General features: G+C 36.5%; 4 protein-coding genes and 2 long non-coding RNA genes across 10 annotated transcripts in view; 2 read left to right on the top strand and 4 right to left on the bottom strand.

Annotated features, from left to right (window-relative positions):
• Positions 1 to 2924, bottom strand: part of LOC121737944 (neutral alpha-glucosidase AB) — a 28914-nt gene extending 25990 nt beyond the window's left edge. The window contains exons 1-3 of the mRNA XM_042129683.1: positions 2807 to 2924; positions 2501 to 2735; positions 1703 to 1830 (exon numbers count right to left, since the gene is read on the bottom strand). Of these exons, the coding sequence (XP_041985617.1) occupies positions 1703 to 1830; positions 2501 to 2734 (362 nt within the window). The 5' untranslated portion in view covers position 2735; positions 2807 to 2924. The remainder of the gene's footprint in view (positions 1 to 1702; positions 1831 to 2500; positions 2736 to 2806) is intronic.
• The window catches only part of LOC121737965, a 380295-nt gene that overhangs the window by 331357 nt on the left and 21336 nt on the right, over positions 1 to 27602 (top strand). The window lies entirely within an intron of this gene.
• On the top strand, positions 177 to 24338 carry LOC121737964. The gene is made up of 5 exons (XR_006037206.1): positions 177 to 188; positions 3209 to 3213; positions 6573 to 6580; positions 7172 to 7173; positions 24267 to 24338. It is a non-coding gene; the product is annotated as an uncharacterized LOC121737964 (long non-coding RNA).
• On the bottom strand, positions 9562 to 11796 carry LOC121737955. Of its 3 annotated transcripts, none has more exons than XM_042129699.1 (4): positions 11782 to 11796; positions 10970 to 11542; positions 10207 to 10325; positions 9562 to 10035 (listed from the first exon to the last, which is right to left on the bottom strand). In XM_042129699.1, the coding sequence occupies exons 2-4, from the start codon at positions 11535 to 11537 to the stop codon at positions 9736 to 9738; spliced, it is 987 nt and encodes a 328-aa protein (XP_041985633.1). In that variant the 5' UTR covers positions 11538 to 11542; positions 11782 to 11796; the 3' UTR covers positions 9562 to 9735. The 3 variants fall into 3 exon arrangements, with proteins under 3 accessions (XP_041985633.1, XP_041985631.1, XP_041985632.1); XM_042129697.1 differs by lacking the exon at positions 11782 to 11796 and adding an exon at positions 11616 to 11752; XM_042129698.1 differs by lacking the exon at positions 11782 to 11796 and adding an exon at positions 11616 to 11752 and having other exon boundaries at positions 10970 to 11539.
• On the bottom strand, positions 17432 to 26984 carry LOC121737945 (zinc finger protein 91-like). 3 transcript variants are annotated; one of them, XM_042129685.1, is made up of 3 exons: positions 26836 to 26984; positions 26119 to 26567; positions 17432 to 19516 (listed from the first exon to the last, which is right to left on the bottom strand). In XM_042129685.1, exons 2-3 carry the CDS (start codon positions 26557 to 26559, stop codon positions 17612 to 17614), a joined length of 2346 nt encoding a protein of 781 aa, XP_041985619.1. In that variant the 5' UTR covers positions 26560 to 26567; positions 26836 to 26984; the 3' UTR covers positions 17432 to 17611. The 3 variants fall into 3 exon arrangements, with proteins under 3 accessions (XP_041985619.1, XP_041985618.1, XP_041985620.1); XM_042129684.1 differs by having other exon boundaries at positions 26119 to 26564; XM_042129686.1 differs by lacking the exon at positions 26836 to 26984 and adding an exon at positions 26680 to 26743.
• On the bottom strand, positions 21014 to 24431 carry LOC121737951. The gene is made up of 2 exons (XM_042129693.1): positions 23910 to 24431; positions 21014 to 22230 (listed from the first exon to the last, which is right to left on the bottom strand). Exons 1-2 carry the CDS (start codon positions 24169 to 24171, stop codon positions 21254 to 21256), a joined length of 1239 nt encoding a protein of 412 aa, XP_041985627.1. The 5' UTR covers positions 24172 to 24431; the 3' UTR covers positions 21014 to 21253.

Genomic DNA, 27602 nt, shown 5'->3' with positions numbered 1-27602 from the left:
ATTGTGTATACTGTACATAATTATATGCACCAACCCCGATTTTCGATTATCCGGAATTTGAATATCGGAATGCCTGTTGACAACAATTTCTCCGGTTTATCGATTTCCTCCTGTATTAAGTATGCGCTAAAGTGGCTTTGTGAGTTATGACTTATCTAAAGAATCTATTTGCGTATTATCGTACAATTGTCTTCAATTAACATTGGGCCCTTGACTTAATAAATTAGAACTATTTTAGGACTTTCTTCTGTCTTACTAATGAATGAATGAATGAAAATACTTTATTGCACCAAAAGAAACATGACATACAATACTTAATAACTACTAAGAAGATGAGTTGTACATAATTAAATATTATACTAATGTTGCCTATACCTACTAAGCAGCACAAAATATATTTTGTTATATTATTTTATGACACATCTCTAAATTGTATCATAAGGAAATAATAAGGTATTTGTATATTTGTGTGAAACAATAATATGTTAATATTCAAGATAAACATAACAATATAAATGTGTATATTATATTTCATAATAACGGTTTATGCTCTTTACAAAGAACTTTTTCAGGTTATCAACATTTTTTATATGATTTTTATCTAAAATTCTGTAGCAATGTGTATATTTTTAAATGGTAATATAATGTCTCTGATCTTTGTAGTAAAGAATTTGTATCGTAAAAAATTTAACTATCACCATTGTGGCGGTACCCACAATTCGCCTAACATTCTTGCATCGCGCTATCGAAGTTTTCTGAGCGCGTCGGTATATATACGACAGCTGAAATGTATCACGAGGGCTTCGGCCTGACCGAGCATAACACCTCGCTCGGTCGGAAGATCTTCCTCTGTGGCCACCACACATTCCCACATTGGTGACCCTCGACAGAACACGCCTCTTTCATCATCATCACTCCCCGCCCCTCCGCTGTCCGCACCGCGCCAGCCAGCATCGCCTCATCGGTTACCTCGTCCACTAGCCGCAATGTACCGCGCCCTGGGCGGACTCCGCATCGGCATCATCGGGCTTTCTCACTAAACCGACCGGTCAGCAAGCAGAGCACATCTCTCCTGGTCAGCACGTAGCATCGGCCCTGAACGGCAGCTATCCGAGTCACTGGATCCCGTGCAGCAGCTTACAGTTCCGACTCACTGGGACTCACTGCAACAGTTCCGACTCACTGGAACTCATTGGCACTGGCGACTCAAGCGACAAGACTTCAAGATTCGACCTCCGGTCTTCGGGGGGGAGTGATGTGGCGGTACCCATAATTCGCCTAACATTCTTGCATCGCGCTATCGAAGTTTTCTGAGCGCGTCGGTATATATACGACAGCTGAAATGTATCACGAGGGCTTCGGCCTGACCGAGCATAACACCTCGCTCGGTCGGAAGATCTTCCTTTGGCCCACACACTCATATCCCACACCATGAAAACCTGACATAAGCCCAACACATTGTTTTTATGAAAAAGAATATCTAAATATAGAATATGTTTTTTAAATACTTTACTAACTTTATAAACATTCAACAAACTTATAAAAGTGCCAATGTTAGACTGGAAATTCAGAAGTGCAATAACAAAATAGCATACAATGACTGTGACTCGGAGGCCTTGTATGATTGATACGGAAGATACGGCGGTAGCTACACCCCTGCTGCTTATTATTTAATGATCTCAATCTCACAGAGAATACTCACTTGTCGCCCTTTGGTTCTCCATCGAGTGCTAGCTGGGTTCTGTACCGAGGATACAACGGTTCCGCCTCGTCAATCTCGATGCGGAAGGTTCCATCTAACAGTGCAGACAGTTTGAGTGCATACTTCCACTAGAAAAATGTAAAATTAAATTATTATTATTAGCCGGCTACAGTGTCCCACTGCTGGACAAAGGCCTCCCCTCTTTCTTTCCATAGTTCACGATTTTGTGGAATGCATCCAGTACAAACTTTTCTTAACGTTTATTTTCTCGTAATAGCATGGTGGCACTTCCTGTATTTAAAAAAAAAACACAATTTTGAGCACAACAAATGGTATGGTTTTAAATTCCACATGGTATTTTTATCATAACATCACCCAAGTTTTGTTTAAAAATAGCATAGAAATAGGCAATTATATCAAAGTATTTTGGTTTTTCTTTCTTAAAATTGACCATAATTATATCGCATCACTGAAATTCTACAAAACAGTACTTTAAATAGATTTGCTAGAGAAAAGGAAGCATCAACAAATGATAGTATTTGTTGTCTTGCAAATAAGTATATTTTCAATTGTTTTAACCCATTGATCGTGGAATAACGAGACACAATAGCTTATCTATTGTTATCGCAGCCGGATGCGGCCGCTTAGGGCTTCATGAATTAATTAAATAAATAATTGTACATCAAATTCCATGCATTATCCTTTACACTATACTCAAGAGCAAGAAAAATAGCATGATAGTGTACTCATTTATTGGTATTTGCTATAGCTTCATCAGATTGTAAAAATTATACTCACAATAACATTTTTGCTTTCAGATTCCGCGTCGATAGTGTTCACCTCGGCTGAGAGAGCATTTCCGTGGACTATAACTGTATCTATATTCAGCACGTACTGTGATTTCTCTGGTTTGTAGGGGCGAAGTCTTTTGCAGAAGCCCGACTGTTCACAGGTCTTAAAATTGTTCCTGTCGACTCCCACTGCTACTCCAACCATGAGGGACACGGCCAGAAGTAGACATAAGGTCTTCATGCTAAAAAAAAGATACGATGTATTTTGTACAGAAGGCCGGTTCATAACCACTTATTCAATATAGGTACGTACCTGGCGGATTTTTTTCTCCTACCTATAATGTACGTAAAATGTGACGTAGTATTTATTTTACTAAAATAACATTTCAATGGTTTAATTATATTTATTTTATGAAATAATTTGTATTTTACAAAATTTTACACACACGACAGTCGAAGACAATGACAGACAAACTTTTTTTTAAATTTCAAATGCTTTTTGCCGGCAAACGCAAAACTAAGAACGAATCGTGAGCTCACACATTGACATAAGAAACTATCATTTAATCGAGTAACAGGCAATCGAGTCGAGCACAAATAGTTATCTTTCAGAATACAGTTTATACAAACTGACTAAATAATACACATTTGCTGAAAATATGTGGTCCCTATTGTACTTTTATTAAATATGCGTCTTATTATGTGGGTTATTAAGTCGTAGTTAGTCACTAAAGAAACATTTTAATCGATTAAAAATCGATGATGACGTGTAATGGCTATGACGTGGAATAAATTTCGTCATTGTTATCGGCGTTTACTAGAATAAAGTCTATAAAAATCTTTAATATTTAAATCATAAATATAAATAAACGTTGCAAAATTGCGAAAGAGAAAGATATATTATTTTTGCCTTTTCTGATCGTCCTAGTTTTGGAGTCCAAAATATTATTACAAAAGTCCTATCATGCTTCAGCCATGCTTAAAATCTTGAATCTTGAGTCTCTTGACTAATGGTCCTTGAAGATACTGCCTCGATCTACTATACTACATATAAACCATAAACTTATAATATACTGCTTTAAACTACTATAAAGAAATTATCTACTGAGAGTACTCAGTAGATAATTTCTTCGTAGGTATGATAGAGCAGTAGCTCTACCATACCTACTATTTAACCCTCCGTGCACCACGTGGATAAAAGTTACACCGTGCACCACGTGGGGTTTGTCAAAGCCCAAGACTTATCTGGGCAAGGAATGCGTAATTATTACTTATTATTTTTTTTATTTTATTTCAAATAACTATTTTTTGCCTATTTAATAATTGTAAACAAAAAAGATACTAAGTTAAATATCTGATATCTCCCATTTTTAATATTGTACAGCCAAAAATGAAAATTTAATAATCTTGTACCAAATAAAACATACTCTTCTTTGGGTCAGCTCCTATAATTAAAAAGTTATCTTTTATTTCCCATTCTTCTTAAAATTTTAAAACAAACTTTATAAAGAATACAAATTTAATAATATTAACTTAATATAATTAATCTACACGATATTCAGGTAAGTTGAAATCAGTACATTTTTTACAATGAAAGTAGGCACGGTATGTGTAAGCAAATAGGTATAATACATTATTGTGCTCACAACCGTATTTGAGTTTTCAATTTATATTCCTGAGGGGGATATTAGATTATCATATATATTGGATCCAAGATCATTGAGTCAATGATATTGGATAATGTAATATTGACGATTCATTTCTTCCTTGATCATAGATTTTTGACATTTGCTGAGAGATTGGATCCAATCATTGACTTTTATAAGTGGACTCGGCATAATGGTCTCTACCAAATCAAAATACTGTGGCCGGTCCGCCATTTTATGTTCCGGTTCTCCGAGGTACATAAACTGTCAAAGTGTCGTATTATAGGGATGTCGAAATTGAAAGAAAATATCGATATATCGATACATCGATATTTGAAAAAATATCAATATCGGTCTCGATATATTGCGAAAAAAATAGGCACTTGAAACGTTCACAAAATACTCAGTTGTATACATACTTTAATAATAATAATAATTGATGGTAAAATTAAAATAAACTGTAAACACTTCGTGCGCGAGTACAACTAGTATTTGTCCGATTTTTTGGTAATTTTTGCCCGATATCAATAATGGCAACTTAAATAATAATTAATAAACTTAAAATAAATTAAATAGTTTTATTAAAATTAAGGAGGCTCCTATATAAAAAAAATGAGAGAGACAAAGATAGAGACAAAATAGACAAAAATGATGTGAATGACATTTTTGATATCAATATAATATATAATATAACAGGACGCTCACTTATAACATGTTAGTTTATCGATGTCCTCGACAAATATCAACCGAGTGTCCCATCACTATAGACCGCCATGTTTAGTTCTTGGCAATATGGCGCCGGTCACACTTTTTTGTATTTATGTCGCCTCCATCTGTTTCCTTACTCATTGGATCCAATACGGTCATAGAAATAGGTGTTGCCAGTTATTTAATATAAAAAAGAGTTTTTAATTTCTAGTTCGTTATTATGTTTCAAATAATGCAATGTAATTATTTTTCTAATTATATACTTGGATAATCTTGCTGAAATAACAAAAAACAAGCCATTCACAGAATTCTCTGAGATCTAGTAACCCTGACGTCAATACCTGTCAACGTTAGCGCTCTCCATTGGCTATTGAAACCACATTTGACGTAAAATAGGATCAATGAAATATGATAACGTATTATGCAGATATGATCAAATGATCATGTGTATTGGATCCTATCCTATATATGATCATAGAAATGATCATATATAAATAATAATGTAATACTTCTTTATTGATCTTGATAATTTTTTGGTGGTCCAGGGGCTGTTTTGCCAAGAAATTCGTGAAAGCGCTTACGAGAACCTCTCAGTATCCATCGATTATATCCTTGCGATTTTCAAATCTTCTTCTCTCAAAGTCATACTTAATTTGTTCTTAAACCTGTCCAGAAATGCTAATTAAGTCGAAATAAATTCAAATATCCCTGAAATATAGATTTTTTTCATATTCCACAATACTACATCTACGTAACTTTTTGACAACGTCCTGAACTACGTGGGGTTTGTGGGACCCCAGCGCACTTCGTGCACGTCTGTTCTTTGCATCGGTGACACAAATGCTTAACCACTGCCATCAAACGGTAGGGCAACGTCTTAACTCCAGCTACTTAAAACCTCAACAAAATCACACGAATTTGTAAAAAGTTATGAAAGTTTTTGTACGTCTGGGGTTTGTCAGACCCCACGTGGTGCACGGAGGGTTAAGAACGAATTCAGGCTATACATCAATAATCATTAATGCTCTAAGTTCGGGCTTCGGAATATTGAGTATCCATTAAGTTCAGTTAGAGCCTAGAGGGCTAGGGCCTAGCCCTAGTCCCCACACCGCACACGGCGGCTCTCGACATAGGCGAAAGCGTTGGCCAACGCGTCTGCAGACGCGTTGGCCCAATGTGTAGAACGGGCGTTCGCGCGTTGGCCGTAGGTATTTAGACGTTGGCCAACGCGCGAACGCCCGTTCTACACATTGGGCCAACGCGTCTGCAGACGCGTTGGCCAACGCGTTCGCCTATGTCGAGAGCCGCCATAAACCAGCAGCGCCCATTGACACATTCAATTATAGCCTTGTCGAACTGTAAAATAGGTACGGTACTCAATAAAAAACTTTTTTTTTAATTACTTATGTTCACCATAAAGACTTGAGTTCAGACCATAAAGTTAGTACTTATACCTAGCTAGGTATATTAACTTTATGGTTCAGACCTGAGGTTCAGACCTAGATGAGCCATGAGGCCATAGACTTAATATATACTGTCGTATATGTCGTGTCTTAATATGAAAGTAAAAGGTAGGATTCACAATATTTTATTTGAAATAGAGAACTAAAGACAGAATATAGCAAAAATAAACACATCGTAGCAATTAGAACATGAAGATTAATTACGGGTGAAATGTATATTTTTCAGGATTATTCCTATGATTTACACTGCAATCACTCACAGCACAATTTGTTATCCATACTAATATTATAAATGCGAAAGTATCTCTGTCTGTCTGTCTGTCTGTCTGTCTGTCTGTCTGTCTCGCTTTCACGCCAAAACTACTGAACCGATTGCAATGAAATTTTGTACACAGTTATTCTAGAGTCTGAGAAAGGACATAGGCTACATTTTGATGTGGGAAAATATCTTATTTCCATGAAAATATCGATGAAAATGAATTCGCATTGCGCGTGGCCAGCGCTCATCCCGGGGGTCCTGGGTTCGAGTCCCGCAGGCGGAACAAAAAGTTTTCAATGTTCCTGGGTCTTGGATGTGTATTAAAATAATATTTCAAAAATCTTAAATATATTTTATGTATAATATTATAAAAAATCCAGAAATATATCGACGCGATGCAATGAACATTTTAGTTCTAATACGATTCAACAGATGGCGCTTTTTTTTACTTCGTTGGAACATAAAACTAATCATACTTATTAGTTATTATGTTTTTGTTTATAGTTTTTAATACGTTAGAATATTATGTTTAATAATATTATCACTTGCTATAATAATAATCAATCTATCTTATCTTATAGAACTCCTACTGCATTTCTAAGGAGTTCGAGTGTTGGCCTATATTCCATCCAGAAAATATATCAATGCAATCAACATTTTAATTCTAATATATGAAAACAGATGGCGCTTTATTTTTTACTTCATTATTATAACAGAACTAATCATACGGTACCTACTTTATTATATATTATTATTTTTATTCATAACTAGCTGTTGCCCGCGACTTCGTCCGCGTGGACTTTAGTTTATAGCGCGCGGTGTCAACAAAATTTGTGTCAAATTTAAAAACTTTTTAAAACCCTGGTAAGTGGTACCCCTCTTAGGGCCGCGCTACACCGGAATGGCAGCGCTGAAAGTGCTCGCCTCGCCGCTGCCATTCCGGTGTAGCGCGGCCCTTAATTAATCAAAATACCCAAAAACAGCTGTGCAGTGTGCACATAATCTGTACTAATATTATGAATGCGAAAGTATCTCTGTCTGTCTGTCTGTCTGTCAGTCTCGCTTTCACGCCAAACGCCAAAACTACCGAACCGATTGTAATGAAATTTTGTATACTGATAGTCTAAAGCCTGAGAAAGGACATAGGCTACTTTTTTACTGGAAAAAAGGGTTGTAAGGGTCGTAAATTTGTTCAAAAAATTCATAATAGATGGCGCCGTGCGTCTTCTACATCGCGCTAGCAAAAGTCTTTCTATAAGAGGTGGTATCATCCTACATTTAAGTCTCGATTTTTTTCGATTGTTATATCTATTCTACGGTATTAAATAACTCAGTACTTTATCTGTGCAGGCAGTGACGTAACCTTAAGACCAAATTTCACCAACGACTGTTAAAGTTAATGCTCGAATTAGTATCACGTTAGCTGTTTGACGTTGTTCGTGGCGGCCGAAAAGGAAGATCTTCCGACCGAGCGAGATAGCATGCTCGGTCAGGCCGAAGCCCACTGACGTCATTTCAGACGTTGTATATATCTTGCCGTTCTCCGAAACTTCGATAGCGCGATGCAGGAATGTTAGGCGAATTGTGGGTACCGCCACAGCTGTTTTGTTTTTCATATTATGAATGAAAGAGAAGACAGGATATTTTAACAAGCTGTTAACACTAACAGACGTTGGTGAAATTGGGGCTAAACCTATCAATGATAAATAGTTTATGGGTAAAGTTGTGTAATTGGGGGGCTAAATAAGCTTTAAAATTTGGCATAATATATAAAGTTTAACATACAAAAATGAAGTATTTATTGTTTGCACACTGCACAGCTGTATTGATTTAAGGGGTACCAGGGTTTTTTTTATAAAAGCTTTTGACACCAATTTTGTTGACATCGCGCGCTATAAACTGAAGTCCACGCGGACGAAGTCGCGGGCAACAGCTAGTTGTTATATATAATAGTATTTGTTGAAAATAACATACGATTTAAATAATAAATTGCAAATACCGAAAGGGCATAAAAACGATTGACGACTTTTGACGACTTGTCAAATAAAAGTTGTTACAATTTTCATTAGACTGCCTCTCTCTTTTCATCTTGTTATAATTCCATAAAGGATTTTCTTCTCTCTCGCACTCTTTGTTGGTCTTTAGCATTATAGGTTTATGCATGAGGCTGTGTTAATTTTCATAGGTTGGGTTGCATCAACTAACTTTAACTATAACTTTAACTACAGTGCAAAATGTCAAATCTTTGATTAAAGTTAGAAATGGACGCCATCAAGACGCCATATTTAACCATAACCATAGAGCTCGACAAGGTTTTAAGTGAACGTGGCGAAAAAAGGAACTAACGCTGTCATCATACAAAAGCGCCATTTTTGACAGTTCTCCTTTACCAGCAGCGCCCCCGCCCACGTTCACTTATAACCTTGTTGGACCAGCTGTCATCTGTCAATTTTTCCGGGCAAAGTTAAGGTTAAAGTTAAATTTACCTTAACTATAACCATAACTTTAACTACGCCTCTGGTGCAAGTTGCAACCCAACCATAGCGGTTAAACTGCCTCATGAGTCATGACATCAGACCTGGAGACAAAGTTTATCTTTAAGCAGATTTACAATAAGGAAATATATAAGTAATATGTTTAACAATAAAATTTTAATAAATTAAATGTAACAACTTAAAAATATAATTGACAATGCAGCTAACAAAATAATTTAATTTTATAAATACATAACAATAATTTCATACTTTAGTGTTGCCAATGGTTTAACCATGCTGTTGTTTAGCATTAAATGCAATTTTTTTTAACCTATAACAAGCTCATCAGTATGTATATATATATATATATATATATATATATATATATATATACTAGCTATTTGACCGAGCTTTGCTCGGTATTCGATGAAACACAAATAAAAAGACATTTTCTAAAAATGATTCCTAGCTAGATCGATTTATCGGCTATCGCCCCCGAAATCCCCTATATACAAAATTTCATGAAAATCGTTGGAGCCGATTCCGAGATTCTAATTATATCTAGATCCAATTATATCAAGAAATCTATTGTTTTCGCAGTCGAATTCGACCGCTTGGGAGTTAAAGCATCAAACCCTCATTTCTGCTGTTTTGTCTTACACTTGTTGGCTCCCAAAGTGCAACCATTTCTTTCATACTACTCTATGATGTACATTGAGATGTTTCCTTAAGCTATGTACATAATGATAGACTTTTTTGCATTGCGGGCATGGATGTACTGTTTGCTTTTGATTCATAAGTTTATAATTCATTATCATCTCAACCTCATGTTGTAGAGGAGGTATATCACTTGTTATAGAATTAAATAGAAATACATTCTGTTCAGTTACGTCTTCTGGTAGATTTTCATTTATATTATTGTTCTTAGTACTTGTGTTATTATTTAGCAGTTCCTCTGTTTTTTCGCCATGTTTTGTTGTATCCATTGACTCCTGAAATGAAATTATGATGCGAATGTTATAACTTTTTTTAAATTAATGTTTTCCTTTATTGAACATGGTGCAATATCCTGAGATCTCAAGAAGGCATAAGAGACAAGGACAAAGCATTGTTTAATCAAAACTCAGATATGTTTTATTGGAAATTTCAAATTGAACACATACTTGATTATCCACTAATGGTGGCCACTTTTGACTACATTCCGATTCTGGAGTAGAAGATATGGACTCATTTTGACTGTGCAATCCACTATCTGCTTGGTTATGAAGTTGTATGTTATGTGCTGAAAGACAAAATAAAAAAAAAATGTTATTTTAACATAATACATTGATAAAATAAAATATCAAGATAAATCTATTATTATTGTTCAGGATGTATGGTCATAATTATACACATCTATGGCCTTGACATATAACTGTCCTATGTCCTTTTCCAGGACTCACAGTATCTCCATAACAACTTGCATCTAAATCTGTTTAGAGGTTTAAGTGAAAAGAGGTCAGACATACAGTCAGACAGGGAAAAGACAGATACAATATAGACACACTAATTGCACAGTTAAATTATTGGAATAAGTATCACTCTATTTCAGGATAATACTTCGAATCACAGTTTCCAGGAAATGCTATTGTATTCTATTGTTGTCACAATCACCGGTGCTCTTATGGGGCTTGAAGAATTAATGTAGTCTCTGAATTCTACATTTTTTAAATTCCATAAGTAGGATGACATCCATACTAATATTATAAATGCGAAAGTGTGACTATAATCAGAACCAATTTTGATGAAATTTTGTATGGAGACACCGAGTTCTGAAAAAGAACATAAGATGCAACATTTTTATCCTGCAAAAATGTATGGTTCCCGCGCTGTGAACGAATTTTGGCGCAACGGAGTTGCAGGCGTCATATAATGAACAATATTTACCATTAATACAAGATTGAATTGTAGGATTCATCAAAGGCAAGGCACCCCACTGGTCTTTCTCAGCTTGGTTGATAACTCCGGCAAATCTCTTATGTCTTCTCATTTGTTCCATGTATCTGCGGGTGTACTCCAGTCTCGCTTCTCTCTGTTCCGGCGACTCGCTGTGTCTCATCTGATAATTATATATCCGAGAACGCTGTAGACGCATTTCTCGTTGTTCCGGAGTCTCCTTCTGTCTGTACTTCAGTGTTTGCCTTCTAGAACTTTCTAGACGTTTGTTCCTCTGTTCTGGGGTCTCATTTCTGCGCGACTCTAATTTATAGATGCGAGCTCTCTCGAGCCTCGCCGCTCGCTGCTCCGGAGTTTCGTTACGTCGCATCTTTGCCGCGTGAACTCGAGCACGTTCCAGTCTCTCCTTATATTGTTCAGGCGTTTCATTGAGACGGACTTTCGCCATATGATTCCTATAGCGTTCTAGTTTCGCAAAATATTTCTCTTCAGACGTAGGCCCATCGCACGTCTTTCTACGTAGAGTGTGTTTATGATCAACGTCTGCTTTATCCTCCATGACTACTGAGAAAATTAGAAATTGAATGTTTCTAAACAATATCCAGGTTAAATTGCATGAAAATTAACTTTCACTTACTTTTTAAACTGAATCCAATAAATAATCTAGAAAAATAGGTGATAAGTCTCTAGCAGCTAGCTTACCAACAGCATTTTATGCTTAAGAATTTAATGATTACATTCATTTAATAATAAAAATTCTAAATATCAAAAATTATTATTTTTAACGGTAAATTAAGTTTTACCCCGAGCCCGATTTCACACTTTTTGAAGTCCATGATCTGTCAGACTGACGCGCACGCTGTCAAAAGTCAGCTGAACCTCTTTTTTAAATGACACAAAGCCACTGCTTTCCTTTTTTAATAATATACCGTTCTGATTGCAATAAACACGGGTTTCAGAATTCAGAGTCAAATCCATATTTTTTGTACCAAGGTTGTGGTTCACCAATCACCCATAAAGTTAATATTAACTTTAGTCTAGTCCTTCATAATGAAGACTGAAATTAAACTAACTTTTTAAACTTTCGCTTTGCATTATACATATGTGGTAGCTGTGGTAATTCGTACATTGGCCAAACGAAACGGACTATTGGCGAAAGAGTGAAATAACACATATCCACAGTGAAAAATCGCCAGACAAATAAATCCGCGGTAGCAGAACATCTTCTTGATATGGGGACTAATCACTGGATGGAGCTACAGCCTACACGACCCTAAAATCCTCTCTACGGATCGTCATTACACACGAGAGTAAGGCCCCATCCCCACTCGCGCGCGATATAAAAAATAGTTTTTAATTTCTTGTTCATTATTATGTTTCAAATAATGCAATGTAATTATTTTTCTAATTATTATATTACTTGGATAATCTTGCTGAAATAACAAAAAACAAGCCATATTAAAAATGACGATGTCTTTTGACAAATCGAATTCTCTGAGATCTAGTAACCCTGACGTCAATACCTGTCAACGTTAGCGCTCTCCATTGGCTATTGAAACCACATTTGACGTAAAAGAGGATCAATGAAATATGATAACGTATTAAGCAGATATGATCAAATGATCATGTGTATTGGATCCTATCCTATATATGATCATAGAAATGATCATATATAAATAATAATGTAATACTTCTTTATTGATCTTGATAATTTTTTTGGTGGTCCAGGGGCTGTTTTGCCAAGAAATTCGTGAAAGCGCTTACGAGAACCTCTCAGTATCCATCGATTATATCCTTGCGATTTTCAAATCTTCTTCTCGCGCGCGACGCCGCGGAATTTCTGCGAAACGTGAGTGTGGATCCGGTTCGCATATTTTTCGCACTTCACGGCTGGTTCCCCGACTGCATCCCCACTCGCGCGCGAACCGTGCGCGAAGCCGCGGCGTCTGAAATTCCTGCGAAGCATGAGTGAGAGATCCGATTCGCATATGTTTCGCACTTCGCGGCCCGTTCCCCGATTGTTGTCGGTTTTCTGTCCCGCGACAAAGAGATTTTTTTCAAATCTTTATTTTAATAAGGGCTTTTGCCATACAAGACATGCCAGCATTGTTTAGTGAACAGAATATAATTATTAATCCTACTTTATACTTTATATACTTTATTTACTTTATAATATTATAAAGGTGAAAGTTTGTTTGGATGTATGGATGTATGGATGTTTGTTACTCTTTCACGCAAAAACTACTGAATGTATTTTAATGAAACTTTACAATAATATAGCTTATACATCAGAATAACACATAGGCTACAATTTTAACTGACTTTCAAAATGGGGGAGGTGTTATGTTCGTTTTTTATATTCAACGATTACTCCGCCGTTTGTGAACCGATTTTCAAAATTGTATTGTTCCGAGTAGGTATCATGTTCACAAAAGTGGTGGTCTGGTGATGGAAACCATGAGAAATCAAGGTGACTCCTTGATATTTAAATGGGAACATATGGTCCCAGAAAACGTTCAAAATCTTTCGATTAATAAATTTAAAAAAGTAGTCAAAGAACGTTTTGTGCCAAAGTTTATTATAAGGTCAATGATTTTATAAACGATGGCACATCTTGGGAGTAGAATGCTGAATGACTGCTTGCAAAGCTACTTCTACATGAATTACAATTATTATGTACTTAAGTAATTTAAAAAGATTATTTTTTTCTCACTTTTTTTGGTAAAAAGTGGGCCCCGTGCGAGTTTCTTACGCCGGTTCTTCTCGTCGGCTTAGTTCCCGAACCGGTGGTAGGCACCATGTATTCTGAAAATATATTTTATTTAAGATTTGTTCAGAAATAAAGCAATTTTGATTTTGATTTTTTTTAACACCAACTGTAAGTAAAGAAAACGTTAAGGACAGCTAAAAAGAGTAAAATTATTATTTTATAAACAAAAAATTAAAATCGACTTCCAAGATAATGACAATAGTAATATTATACTTAAATGAACTAAAAAGTATTAAATAATTCTTATTCTGTACTCAGTATTAATTCTGTTCTCAATCTTCATTATTTTTGCAATCGGTACCAGCTAACCTAATCGGCAGTTCTCTGACAGAATAGGTAGGTATAACTGCAACTTATATACTTAGGACTGGTACCGACTTCAAAATTATAAAGATTGAGTACAGAATAAGGATTATTTAATACTTTTTAGTTCATTTAAGTATAATCTTAAATGAACTAAAAAGCAATAATTGCTTATAATTGCTTATTTTTAATAATTGCTTCAGTAACAAGTGCAACAGTATGTCAGACTTACTGGTACAAATAAAGTTGGGATAGCTCCTTTAACCAAAATAGTATTTATTCTACTTTTTCTTTAAAAATTTTCAATGAAATGTTTGCTACATATTGTTGAATTTTTCTTGGGATTCCAACCAACACGCCCAATTAATTTCAGCCATTTTTCTCGTATTAGAGGATCTTGAGGGAATCTGTAAAACAAATGATTATGATATATAAATATAAACCTTCCTCTAGTTTTAGAGTCACTCTATATTATAGTAGTTATATTATATTAGCTATTAAATAAATAAATAATAAAAATAAATAAAAATTCGGACGCCCCACCCCGCTCATACATTTTGACACGTCAGAAATTCTTTTAGTATGATGGATCTACAACAAAATGTATGAACAGAGTGCGTTCCGCCGGGCGTCCGAATTTTGCTGATCAGAAATTTCGGGTCATGTGCGGTCGAGCTTAAGTTGATAAATATAAAGGTAAATGATTTTTATTTTAGTTTTATGTTAATGTAAAATATCGATAAGCATATCGATAAATTTGATTCAAGCACTAGCGTATATGTAAAAAATTTTGATGAAAAATTTTTCTTCAAAATTTGTGTAATATAGGAACAATAGTACCTTTAGTTACGCAAAATATGAAAGTAAAAGGGAGGATTCACAATATTTTATTTGAAATAGAGAACTAAAGACAGAATATAGCAAAAATAAACACATCGTAGCAATTAGGACATGAAGATTTACCTGTGAAATGTATATTTTGCAGGATTACTCTTATGATTTACACTGCAATCACATACAGCACAAGTCACAATTTTTAAATATAATAATATTTATTAAAAATAACAAACAAATTGAACAATATATTGGAAATACCGAAAGGGCATAAAAACGACTGACGACTTTTGACGACCTATCAAATAAAAGTGGTTACAATTTTCATTAGACTGCCTCTCTCTTTTCATCTTGTTATAATTCCATGATTTTCTTCTCTCTCGCACTCTTTGTTGGTCTTTAGCATTATAGGTTTATGATCAGTACTGATAATGACATCTCTCTTGCTCAGGCCTTTGTTTCTCTATTCCGCTAGGTTAGATATTAACTTTATGGTGTCACCTGTGTCTATAAGTGTAAGGCCGCGTTTCCACTGACGCGGAGCTGGGCGGAGAGGAGCGGTGACGAGCGGAGAAAAGGTGTCAGTGTTTCCACTGAAGCGGAGCGGAGTGGAATGGAGCATACTTTCGGAATTGTTTGAATGATTAACTGAGGCACTGCGCGCGAGTCACGCACCGCATCGCCTCGCTGTATTTTTTTTATGAATATCCGCTCAGCTCTGCTCCACCCCGCTCATGATGTTTCTATTGAGGCGGAGCGAAGATTTCGAGCATAGTGATTGGTCAATTCGGGCACCGCTAAGCTCCTCTCCGCCCAGCTCCGCGTCAGTGGAAACGCGGCCTTAACCCGGATACAGTGTTGTGTGTCGCAGTGAACCTACTGAATTTCAGTGTATTGGAATTTGGAACACAAATATTGGACAACTCGAGGGTAGTCGTAGAACAGACCGCTCGGTACAAACGAAGACGTCGCGCTCCTGCAGTCCCCTCGTGACCACGGCCGAAACGTCGAGAAAAAGTAATAATAATAATAGCTCCCACACCGATTTCGGTGACGGTGGCCGGTTTCATTGAAATCAGGCCAGCTACGCAGGAGTAATTTTATAGTGCCCAAGTGTGTGCGCAGTACGCAAGAGCACTCTCTATTCATTTACTCTCAAGCCAGTGGGACGGAAGACCGACACGACTGGCGAGAGATCAGGCGCAGGACCGAATTTTTACATGCCCATCCGACGCATGGATCATCTTACTTGTCAGACAATCAGGTGATCGCCTGCATTGTCCTAACCAAACTTGGAAATAACATATTTCCAATGTGGGAATCGAACCCACGACCTCCGAGCCAAGAACCGCGCTCTGTACCACTAGACCACGGAGGCGTTTCGAGAAAAAGTATGTAGAGTTCGACAAGGCTGTTTATGAACGTGGCGAGAAAAGGAACTAACGCTTCTATCATACAAAAACGTAATTTTTGACAGTTCTCCTTTACCTGACCAGACATTGACCCATTCAATTAAAGCCTTGTCGAACTGTATACTCGTAGTAGCATTACTTCTTAAATAAGTCGCGTTAAGTCCCGATTAAAAAGTTTTAATTGAAATTAAACTATGCAGTATAGTCGTTCAAGAAAGTGAAGAAATTAAAAAGTGGGAACATCGTAGTGTCATCCACTTGGACATCTCTTTCAAATCGACAGGGATGGCACTACGATGTTGCCACTTTTTAATTTCTTCACTTTCTTGTCAGACTATGTACTTCACTTATTGCTTCACAAATCACTTCATTGTGGATAAACAAATAAAACAAACCAAATAATTCACTAACTCTTATAATATTTAAAGTAGTAACATTGCTTAAATCTAAAATAATACTTTCTCTCAGGCACCATACCTTCTAAGCAACGGACTAGACACCACAACAATCACCAATCAAAGCCCAAAAACAAAACATTACATTCTTGCAACATATTTTTCGCTGGGACAAAAGATAGCCCTTTTAGGCTGGATTTGATTTGGCGGCTACACCGCGAGGTGACCAGCAAATGTATGTTTAAACGCGACCGCACCGCTATATCTTTACATACATTTGCTTGTGATATCGCGGTGTAGCGGCCAAGCCGCGCGTTCGCGCCGCCTCATATCAATTCAGCCTTAAGGTGGCTTTCCGATTTTTGACAAACATTTTAAAAATAATTCTACTTTATGATCTAGGCTATAGGTTTCATTTTGCTCTACGCAATTACAAAGCAGCGGCGGCATGGGTCGCTACTTGCTAGACCAATGTCGGTCGATTTAAATAATGAAACTTATAGCCTAGGTCATAAAGTGCCATTTTATTTAAATTTTTGTTGGTAGCGGTCGCTTGCGGCAAATAACAGAAAATGATAATATGAAAAAATATATCCAATGTATATACAATATCCATCCCTCCCCTTAAATATTAAATACCCTAGTGCAGATCCAAATTAAATAAGAAAAATAACATTTTTTCCAAAATACAATATTGTTTTATAAAAGAAAAATTTAAAAATAAAATTGACTCCCCAAACAAAAAACCTATCTAATATAAAGAAACATAAAAAAAATACTATCACTGGTCCCTAGTTTTGGAGATCTGCTTTTAAACTTTGTTGATATGGCATGAAATAACGCCCACGCCCTTATAGCTAGCTGCCTTAAAAAAAACATTCTTTTTATTTTAACGAGCATGGGCCTATAACGGCAAGAACTATTTAAAAAATATTCTAGTCGGTGTATCTTCGTTCGGAAATTCTATAAACGGATGCGAATTTTTATGCTTCAACATTTTCTTCTTACTCGAAAACTTTTCTCCACAAATATCACACATTACTTCAGTTTCGTCATCTGACGACGTATCTTTCTTTCTCTTTTTCGCTTCGTCTTTCTCTTTCTTGGACGTAGAGGGTTCCTCTTGTAAAAGAGGCTTTCCAGTCAGCAAAAACTCCTTCATGTTAGCATGTTTTAGAGACATTTTGTGTTGTTTCAACCTGTTCTCTGAGCTGCATTGGTACTCGCATATGAAGCATACAAATTTCATATCACCGGTATGGATTTCTGCGTGAGCTTTTCTCTTTTCAGGCGTGGTGAAGCGAAAGTCGCAGAATTTACATGGATACTTTCGTTCTGGGGAATGTAGGCGCATGTGTGATGTTAAAGCGTCCATATCTTTGCAGATTTTCCGGCATTCAACGCACATAACTCCAGAAATCGGTTCTGACTCAATATTCTCTATACTGTGATGTATTCTCGCATGGGAAGTAAGACCTTTTTGACTCACGAACATTCTATGGCAGTCTGAACACTGGAATTGAGCATCAGATTTCATTTCTGGACTGTGCTGTTCAATCTGGTGCTTGGCAAGCTTATCAGCCTCATGGAATTGTAAGTCACACTCCTCACATTTCCAAGCTTTAACCAGTTTGGAGAAAGCCTCCAAAACGTCCAAAACAGGCTGGCCTTCTATATCTGGATGATTTGTCTTAATGTGATTACAAAACTCGACGATTTTACTGTAGTGCTCATTGCAAAGTTGGCAAGTATAAGGCGGCTTATGTTCCTCCATTATATGGGATTTCAAAAACGATAGTTCCGTATACGAATTGCTGCACATGAAACATTTCATTTTCTGCCTCCCCTTCACCACTTCTGATATAACTTTGTACTCTGTCAATTGGACCGCCTGATGTATTTGTAAATGTTTGAACAGTTCCTTTCTAGTGTTATAATCGGTGGGACAGAATTTACAGGGAAACCTTTTTCTGTGCAACCTCTTTCTATGAGTTATTAGCTCCTGCTTATCTTTAAACTGTTTTGAGCAGGACACGCAAGAGTGACAGGTACTATCCATGTCAGTATCATTATACTCGTGAGATCGACGACATGTTTCCATCCTGCTTTTACGTTTGAACACTTGTCCACAAACACATACGTAGCCCTCTCTTTTAACATTATCGTTCCTATCATTTATTTCAATTTCTATCTTATAATTATTGTCGTTATTTAAATTCTTAGCCAGTTTCTCGATTTCAGACTTCTGTATCCTCTGCAATCTTTTTTCGAGGCGATCTTTTCGCATTTGCTTTTGGGCCACATCCACTTTCGGTTTTTCTTTTTTAAGAACTTTTTTGTACATATTCATGTTTTTCCTTTGGATTCTTGTTTGGATGCCTTGCATGACACCTCTGGCCCTCCTCTCGATGCAATCGTGAACGCTTAGATGTCTCCTCAAGCCCGACTGACTGCTGCACACTTTGGGACATTTTGGACATACATATTGGTAGTCAGCGTTGATCAATTTCTTTTTCGCTTGCAGCAGCTCCTGTTCTAGCGGCAGTATATCTCCTGTGATGGAATTCAATTGGAAATCGTCGTAGATGTCCTCACCAGCATCTTCATTGGTTGGTAATATAACCTCAGGGTTGATTCTCGATATTCCATCGGTTTGCACCATGGGATGTATTTCCATAATCAAGGTTTTCGTGGTTTGTGATTCAATAACACCTTCGCAAGGCATAGTGACTGTAGAAGTTGTCTTTATAAGCTTGTTGGAAATGAGATTCGTTTCTGTGACACATAGATCCATTTTATACTTCGCATTGTTGTGATCAATTGCCTGAAAACAAAATAATCAAAAATTAAGATTAGGTGTCCCTAATTATATCTTAAATGCGAAAGTGTGTTACCTCTTCAAGAGCAAACCGCTGAAAATTGGTTTGGAGATTCTTTGAGTCCCGGAAAAGGACATAGGATACTTTTATCCCGGAAAAGTTTCGGTTCCCGCGCGAGTAACTAATTTTGGCATCTAGTAAGATATAACTTGACAACGAAACGTAGACCGCAACGTTCGTGCTAAAATTACCCTACAATAGCTACGCGCCCAACAATGTTAGCCAATCTGAGCATATTCCCCTCCCGGTAAAAGGGACAGTTTTGTGACCAGTAAATGATAAAAGCGGTGCGCAATACACTGCAGAAATGTTACAAACGCATTTTACGATATACGCATCGTAGGTAGTCGTCGGACGCGTTGTTTCGACGGGACGAAGGGCAAGAGATGAAGTGGGAGGGGGAATGATGGCTAAGAGCCCGTCCAAACGCGCGTCGCGTCAGCGATGCGTCGACGCAGCCCTGCCGTTGCGTTGTTTTACATCAAATGACCAAGGTGTCCACTCGGCGCGCTGCGTTGTCGCAACGCACACACACACGCCCCCGAGACGAAGCGGGTGGGGGTGTTGACGTTAGGGTCACCGCAGTATACAATTTCTAGTTGGCCGACCATCACGTACAACTACGTAATTACGTAGTTTCACAATTTAATTGACCAACTTTATCGTGAAGGCTGCCAGACGCAGACTTTTAGATTTAGTTGGTAACGGTATTGCTAACCTAGCGACGTGCGTGTTAAAATGCGTAAAAAGCATTTTAATTATGGCACTAATATAATAAAACGGAAGGCGAAAACAATGGAGAATATTTTGGGTGCATCCAATACTAAGTGACAGATTAGAATTATTAGGAAAACATCATAACATTACACATACATTAAAATTTAGTAGGTAAGTATGTTATTATTTTTAGCAATATTCCGCGAAATACTTAGCGGTATTTAGGCCGGTATAAATAGTCAGTACTCAAGATGCATCTCGGTCTCAAGACGCGATTCAGGTCTATGATTGGTCCAAATTTTGACAGCCAACCAATTACAGATCCTGAACCGTGTCTTGAGACCGATATGCATCTTGAGCACTGACTATTTATACCGGCCTTACTGTTACTGTGAAAAATGTTGAATTTTAGCAATATTCGCGGAATATTGCTGAACATAGTAACATACTAAATTTTAAACTTCGATATTATCCAGATACATTTTTTTCATACTACAGAATGAGCATTTCTTTTTTCGACGAACTTGTAAATGTAATCGGACCAGAAATAATCAAACAGGACACAACTTTTCGACTTGCCATTGGCGTTGAAGAGAGACTTGGCTTAACACTCCAGTAAGTGCCATGACGATTAATGAGGTTAATAAAAATACATCTCATTCAAACTTTATATTTTTTATTGAGAAACTTTATATTATAATAATAATATAGCCCTTTAATGAGATCTTATTCTACATTTTACAAAGTTAATAATTTAACTTAAATAATTATGTTCTAACCTAGAATCTCTTTCTTACTTATTTTTTGCAGATCCGTTTGCCAGTCGGCAAAGGCCTCCTCCAACCGTTTCCGTTCTATCCTATTTTGAGCTGTGTTTCAGGTCACGCCTGCTACTCGCTTGATGTCATCGTCCCACCTTTTCAGCGGTCTTCCTCTTTTCCTTTTGCCTTATGAATATTATTTGTTTACAAATCAATCAGCTCTGAATCCGACTCCGAGTAATTTGGCCAGTATGGAATAATGTCACTATCATATTGTGGTGGAGGCGTCTGACTTTCCGAAGACGGGCTTGTAAGTGGATAGGGCTCTGCGATATTATACTGTTGTTGCGACACTAGCGAGGCTGTCAGAGGCTGTGATGTAAAAGTCTGATTTGTAGTATGTAATGGTCTGCTCGGACGACGACGACTGTGCTTGGATTTAATAATTTGATCAGAAATAATCCGAACGGAGGTTGATGGAGTAGCCCGCCTAGTAACCTGTGATTGTGAAGTATCGGGTTGAATAAATGAGATATTTTGAAGCTGTCTTTTTTTCTTTATGTCTTGGAACATTTTTAAAATATGTATTCTAACTTCTAACTTCTCGTCGGCAGTCAGCTCTTTCATAAAAGGAACCAAAGATAGACAATAATTGGTATCAGCATCTTCTTTACAATTATGGGCATTTAATAACTGTTCTTTAGAATGATGGGCATTTAATAACTGTTCTTTAGAATGATGGGCATTTAATAACTGTTCTTTAGAATGATGGGCATTTAATAACTGTTCTTTAGAATGACGGGCATTTAATAACTGTTCTTTAGAATGACGGGCATTTAATAACTGTTCTTTAGAATGACGAGCATTTAATATATGTTCTTTAGAATGATGGGCATTTAATAACTGTTCATCAAATTCGCCTTGTTTAGCTTTCCGTTTACGTTGCCGATGCGGATGGGCTTCCTCTGACAAATCAGTATAATTTTGGTTTGATTCACTAGTTTCAATACTGCCTTCAGCCGGTCGTGATTCCATGCAAGGTACCAGAAACAGCATGCGCTCGAAGTAAACATATGGTCGCCGTTTCGAAGCTACTTGCCCAGATTTTATTGACTTTTGGGCTTTTAATTCTCTAGCAAAGCAGGTCCGCAAGTTATTCCATTTCTTTTTAACACTGCGACCTAAAATATGGAGTAAAAATATGTTATTGAAATAGAACAACCTGTATTTATTTATGAATATTTTGTTGCAGGTATTTGGCAACAGGGGCATATTTTTCTCAACTTTCGTTAGATTACTTAATTGGTGAACCTACTATCAGAGATATAGTGAAATCTACTTGTGAGCAATTATGGAATGTACTTCTGAATGCTGAAAAGACCGAAGAAGATTGGATTCGAATTTCTAATAAATCCAATGAACGTACAAGTTTTCCAAAATATGTTATAGGAGCTATAGACGGGAAACCCATACAAATTGTTCAACCGCATAACACTGGATCGTCATTCTATTACTATAAAAAGTTTTTTCTTGTGTTTTGATGGCTTGTAGCGCTAGCACGGCGACCAGCGGAAATGCGAAAGTATGGACAAACTGTGGAAATAAACCTAAGGTGCCGTTCCGATCTTTTTTCGTTCCGAAAAATTCAATTAAAATGCCACTTTATGACAGACTATAGTCACAAACTGTGGAGATAAACTTAAGGTGCCGTTCCGATCTTTTTTAGTTCCGAATAATTCAATTTAAAAGCCACTTTATGACAAACTATAGTTCTAAAAATTCAAATAATATCCTACATTATGACATATACCATAGTGTGTCATAAAGTGGCATTTTAATTGAATTTTTCGGAACGAAAAAAGATCGGAACGGCACCTTAGGTTTATTTCCACAGTTTGTCCATACCTTCGCATTTCCGCTGGTCGCCGTGCTAGCGCTATTGGACCGATGCCGATTACAAGTTTGTTCATGTTGATTATTGATGTAGGTGCGTACGGCAGCAGCAGTGATTCCGAAATATTTAAATCACCACAGACGGGCAAACGGTTAATTGAAAATAGACTTAATATACCTAGTGGACAACGCCTGCCTCATGAAGATAACGGGCCTGTAATGCCATTTTACGCTGTCGGGGATAAAGCATTTGGTCTTTCAAGTCACATATTACGACCATACTCAAAGAAAAATTTGAACTACGCAAAACGCACATTTAACTACATACATACGTACTCGAGCAGTCGATTAATAGAATGCACGTTTGGCATTTTAGCTAATAAAGTGGCGTACATTTCACCGCCCGATAAACGTCCAAATTTTGCCGTAAAGATTATAAAGGCAGCATGCATTCTACACAGTTACCTGCGCTCATTAAAGGCGCAATAAAATTTACGGATACATACGATATATACGATACTCGGAAAACAGTAGAGGAAGTAATATCACAAATGGGGTAAATGTTCGTCAGTATTTGACATCCTATTTTCTTTAACTACATGGCTTTGTTCCGTTTTTGTTTCGTTTCTATTTTATTTAGTTTCTATGTTATTGTTTCGTGGTGGAACTGTGTGGTGGAACCACTGACCTCTATAATACACTGGACAGGCGATCGCTATCAATAAATTGTTCCTATTTGAAAGTCGCCATATTGGCGCTGCTTGCTATGTGAAAGCAGTAGTGAGTGTACTTGGAACTACTATTTTGCAAATGGCGGTTGTAATTTTTTATGTAATTAGTTCACACCGCGGCGCTTCAAATCGGCACAAAAAATAGCTGTCATTTTGTACGGCATGTATAGCCTGTCCAGTGTATTATAGAGGTCAGTGGGTGGAACTAATAAAATAATAAATAAACTGAAACCTACCCTTTTCTCGTTTTTCATATGCATTGAGTTCTGACCAATTATGTATTACAATTGCACATACTTCTTCCCAGAGTTTTTCCTTAACGTTAATGTCAGAATAATGTTTCAAGTCTTTCTTGTACAATGCCGGCCTTTTCTCCACCTCATCAATGAGTTCTTCTACGTTTTCATTTGCTATAAGTGATCGGACGGCCGGAGCGGCGGCGGCTGCGGCGGCGGCGTGCGTGGGGAAATCATGCGCGTGCGTCTCTTCTCCCTGCATGTTGAAGTGCGACTAACCAACTAAGTTGAAAAGTCTGCGGCGGTCGGCGGGTTTGCATAATATGATACCCGTGGTAACAAGCAGTTGGCCGATAGTTGGACAACTTTTTAATTGTGGGTAATCGGAAGGTAATCGCGGTTCTGATACGATTGGTGTCCAATTATTTAAGGGGTGTAGACAGTGAACGAAATATCATACAAATTATTGTTGGCGACGCCGCGCCCTGATGAACTTTAGGTTGGTTTGCACCAGAGGCGTGGTTAACGTTAAAGTTATGGTTATAGTTAAATATCGTCCCTTAACTTTAACCGGAGAATTCACAGATGTCTGTTGCGTTCATTTTTTTTTATTGAAGCTACAGGTAACGGGATTGAGGGTATAAATAAAAAATGTAATTAGGAAAAACTAGCTGTGCCGGTGAACTTCGTGTCACTTAAAAACCTTCCCTGGACTTCTACGAATATTTTAAGACTAAAATTAGCCCAATCCGTTCAGCCGTTCTCGAGTTTTGCGCATAACAACACATTCAACGACTCATTTTTATATTATAGATATAACACTGTAAAACATAGTAAATTTTCAGATATATATGTATGAGCGGAGGTAAAATATCCTTGGACGCCATATTTAACTTTAACCAAAGATTTGACATTTTGCACTGTAGTTATAGTTAAAGTTAGTTGGTGCAACCCAACCTTAGCGTTTTAGCGGGAAATTTTAAAACGAAATTTTATGTGGTTTTTAATTTAAATAATCTGAGTGTATTTATTTCTATATATATTTTGTAACATTGTGTGGTGTAACAAATGCACATCTGTAAAATCAATATATTTCCTAAAATAAGTCTACACCCCTATTTAGTTGGATGCAATGTGCGTGCTCTACTATGCGATTTAGTTGGCCAACTTGAAATTGTATAATCTGCGGTGACCCTAAGGCCCGTATATAAATAGTCTGCTCTTGACACTTAAGAGCAACGAGAATAAAAAAAGGAGTTGCACTTAGAAAAAAGTTACGTCGGTTATTGAAGTTTAAGTTAAAACCCACAGATTAAACTTTAATTTGACCATTTTTAACAGCCAATTACTGTCGATCTTTAAAATTAGCCAATAAAAAATTGAATTGTAATAGTCTTCTAAGTCCCACTTCTTGAAATTTCATAGTTTTAAATATCAGGGATCACCAATTAGCTTCTTCAGGGGTCCATTTTCAGGAATGAACCTGACCATTGCGGTCCGCACATTTTATAAAAAAAATATTTATTAAACAAAAGTAAGTAATTAAGTACGGAAATTACAAAGATCTGATATTTGAAGTGAAACTGATGCAAGCTATTGACATTAAATCCTGGAGATGTTCATCAGTCAGTCGAGACCAAAATTTATTTTTAACAAAGTTCATCTTTGAAAATGCCCAATGGGTTGGCGGTTTGGTGACCCCTAGTTTATATTATTCTCTTTGCTCTTATGTCTTAAGCGCAGACTATTAATTATAAGACTGCTTCATAATAACGCTGCGATGGCGCAGAGCCCGTGTGGCCAGATATGCATCAAAATATTTCACATCCACATGGCACTTTGCCTTGCATTGTTGCAACACAGATAATACTACATTACAAGTTTTATTCGGCTCACACGAAGCTTTACAACACAACTAGCTGTGCCGCAGTGTTACCCGCGGCTTATTACGGAAAATAAATTGTGATATTAAACTACTGAAAATAAGTTCAACTTTAGAACTTTTATCATTAGCACACAAACAGAATTTTGACACAAAAGTGTAACATAAATAATTTAAAAATTACTTTTAGGTGTGACTTAAAGGTAGCAGCATTGGAAGTTAGGTATTTTTTTTTATTATTGTACGGCTAAAGTAACAATGTTGGGGGTATTTTTCAAAGAACAATATCTGCATGCTCTCTCTACTAGTTGCAAGAAGAATACCTACCACATAATCCTCTGTTTTAATTTCTTCATCCTCTAAGCACGCTTCCACATTATGAAGAGCGACTGCGTTATCACTGTCCATGCTACCTTCGTCCTGCGAAGGATCCTCTTCAGATAAAACTTCCTGCTCTCTTTCTAACTTTAAAGTAAACTCCTCTGTTTTCAATTCAGTCACATCAATTTCCTTTGCTTCTGTGTCTTTTGTTTTTTCTATGTTTTTTGTGTACTCCAATGGGTATTCTTCTTCTATTCTCTGCTCATTTTCTGGGAGTTCCTCTTTTAATTCTAATTGGACGTCTTGAAAAGGATTATCATCCTTTATAACAGAATTGTCAGTTTCAAATTTTATTTCTGTGGAGAATTCATTTGATTCTATTTTTATGTCTACTTTATCTTCCATTTGTGTGAGGTTCTCCATAACTGTAGATTTTTCTGTAGCCATATTTCCTGCTGAAGATAAGAAGCAAGTTTAATATTTTAAGCGCAAAATGACTACTTCAGTAAATTTTATTGAACACTTAGGTGTAGGTTTTGTTATTTTTGAAATATAAATTCTAGGTACCAGCTTCAATTTATTAACTTATTTCAACGCTCTTTCATTTGCATTTTCATTGCGAATATTTTCATTACATCTAAACTACCGAAAACACAAAAAATCACAACAAGAAACCTTGAAATAAAATACAAATTTTAATTAGTTAATAAAGGACGAACGTACGGCGGGGTATAATGCGCACTTTGTCTCTCCGTATACTTTATAAACAATTTTATGCATTGAAAAATCGAAGAATCGGTCTATTTAAAACACATTTTAACAGAAACGCCGATTAATTACACTTTATTTTAAAAATGGCATGTAAAAACTAAAAAAAAATAGCCGATGGCGAAAACATTCTGATTTTGACAGTGACAGTGACAGTTACATGACAAACATCAAAGTTTTTTTTATGTTCACATTGCACGAATCGCAATTCGCATGTCAGCGTGAAATTCACATTTTGTATGAAAAAATAACCTGCCCAAAAGATGATTTTTTATTTGAACAATATAATATACTTATATCCATAGACATAATATAATATCTGTGTGTAATGTGTATGCACTGATCTCCATTATACAAGTACGCTGGATCTATGATACCCACTTTTTTTGTGCCATTTGAAGCGGAATCAGCGCCCCCATTATTAGGGTAGAGAACTAAATTTGACGTAACCATTGGTAACCATGTATTTATTTTAATTCTCTATGGCTTAATCGTTCGAATCGAATCGAAATAATCGTTGTTTTCGTTTTTTTAAAGTGTTTTAAAAGGTTTAGTAAAGGCGATTAAGTAATATACTAGCTATTTGACCGAGTATTCGATGAAACACGAATAAAATGACAACATATATATATATATATATATATATATATATATGTTGTCATTTTATTCGTATATATATATATATATATATTTTATAAATATATGAGGATATTTTTTTTTCT

This window comes from Aricia agestis, chromosome 22, assembly GCF_905147365.1.
Source record: "Aricia agestis chromosome 22, ilAriAges1.1, whole genome shotgun sequence".
Lineage (NCBI taxonomy): Eukaryota > Metazoa > Arthropoda > Insecta > Lepidoptera > Lycaenidae > Aricia > Aricia agestis.
Note: the sequence above shows the minus strand (reverse complement) of the source record. Positions and strands in the feature narration are given on the sequence as shown.

Bases quoted from the DNA above. Each gene is read 5' to 3' on its own strand.
- LOC121737955 (XM_042129699.1), bottom strand. From the start codon at position 11,537: ATGGAGGATAAAGCAGACGTTGATCATAAACACACTCTACGTAGAAAG. The intron at 10,326-10,969 runs GTAAATATTGTT...TTTGTCTTTCAG, and splicing joins AATTCAATCTTGTATTAATG to CACATAACATACAACTTCAT. The intron at 10,036-10,206 runs GTATGTGTTCAA...ATTTCATTTCAG, and splicing joins CACCATTAGTGGATAATCAA to GAGTCAATGGATACAACAAA.
- LOC121737951 (XM_042129693.1), bottom strand. From the start codon at position 24,171: ATGCAGGGAGAAGAGACGCACGCGCATGATTTCCCCACGCACGCCGCC. The intron at 22,231-23,909 runs GTAGGTTTCAGT...TCCATATTTTAG, and splicing joins ATATGAAAAACGAGAAAAGG to GTCGCAGTGTTAAAAAGAAA.
- LOC121737945 (XM_042129685.1), bottom strand. From the start codon at position 26,559: ATGGCTACAGAAAAATCTACAGTTATGGAGAACCTCACACAAATGGAA. The intron at 19,517-26,118 runs GTAGGTATTCTT...TTTTGTTTTCAG, and splicing joins TTAAAACAGAGGATTATGTG to GCAATTGATCACAACAATGC.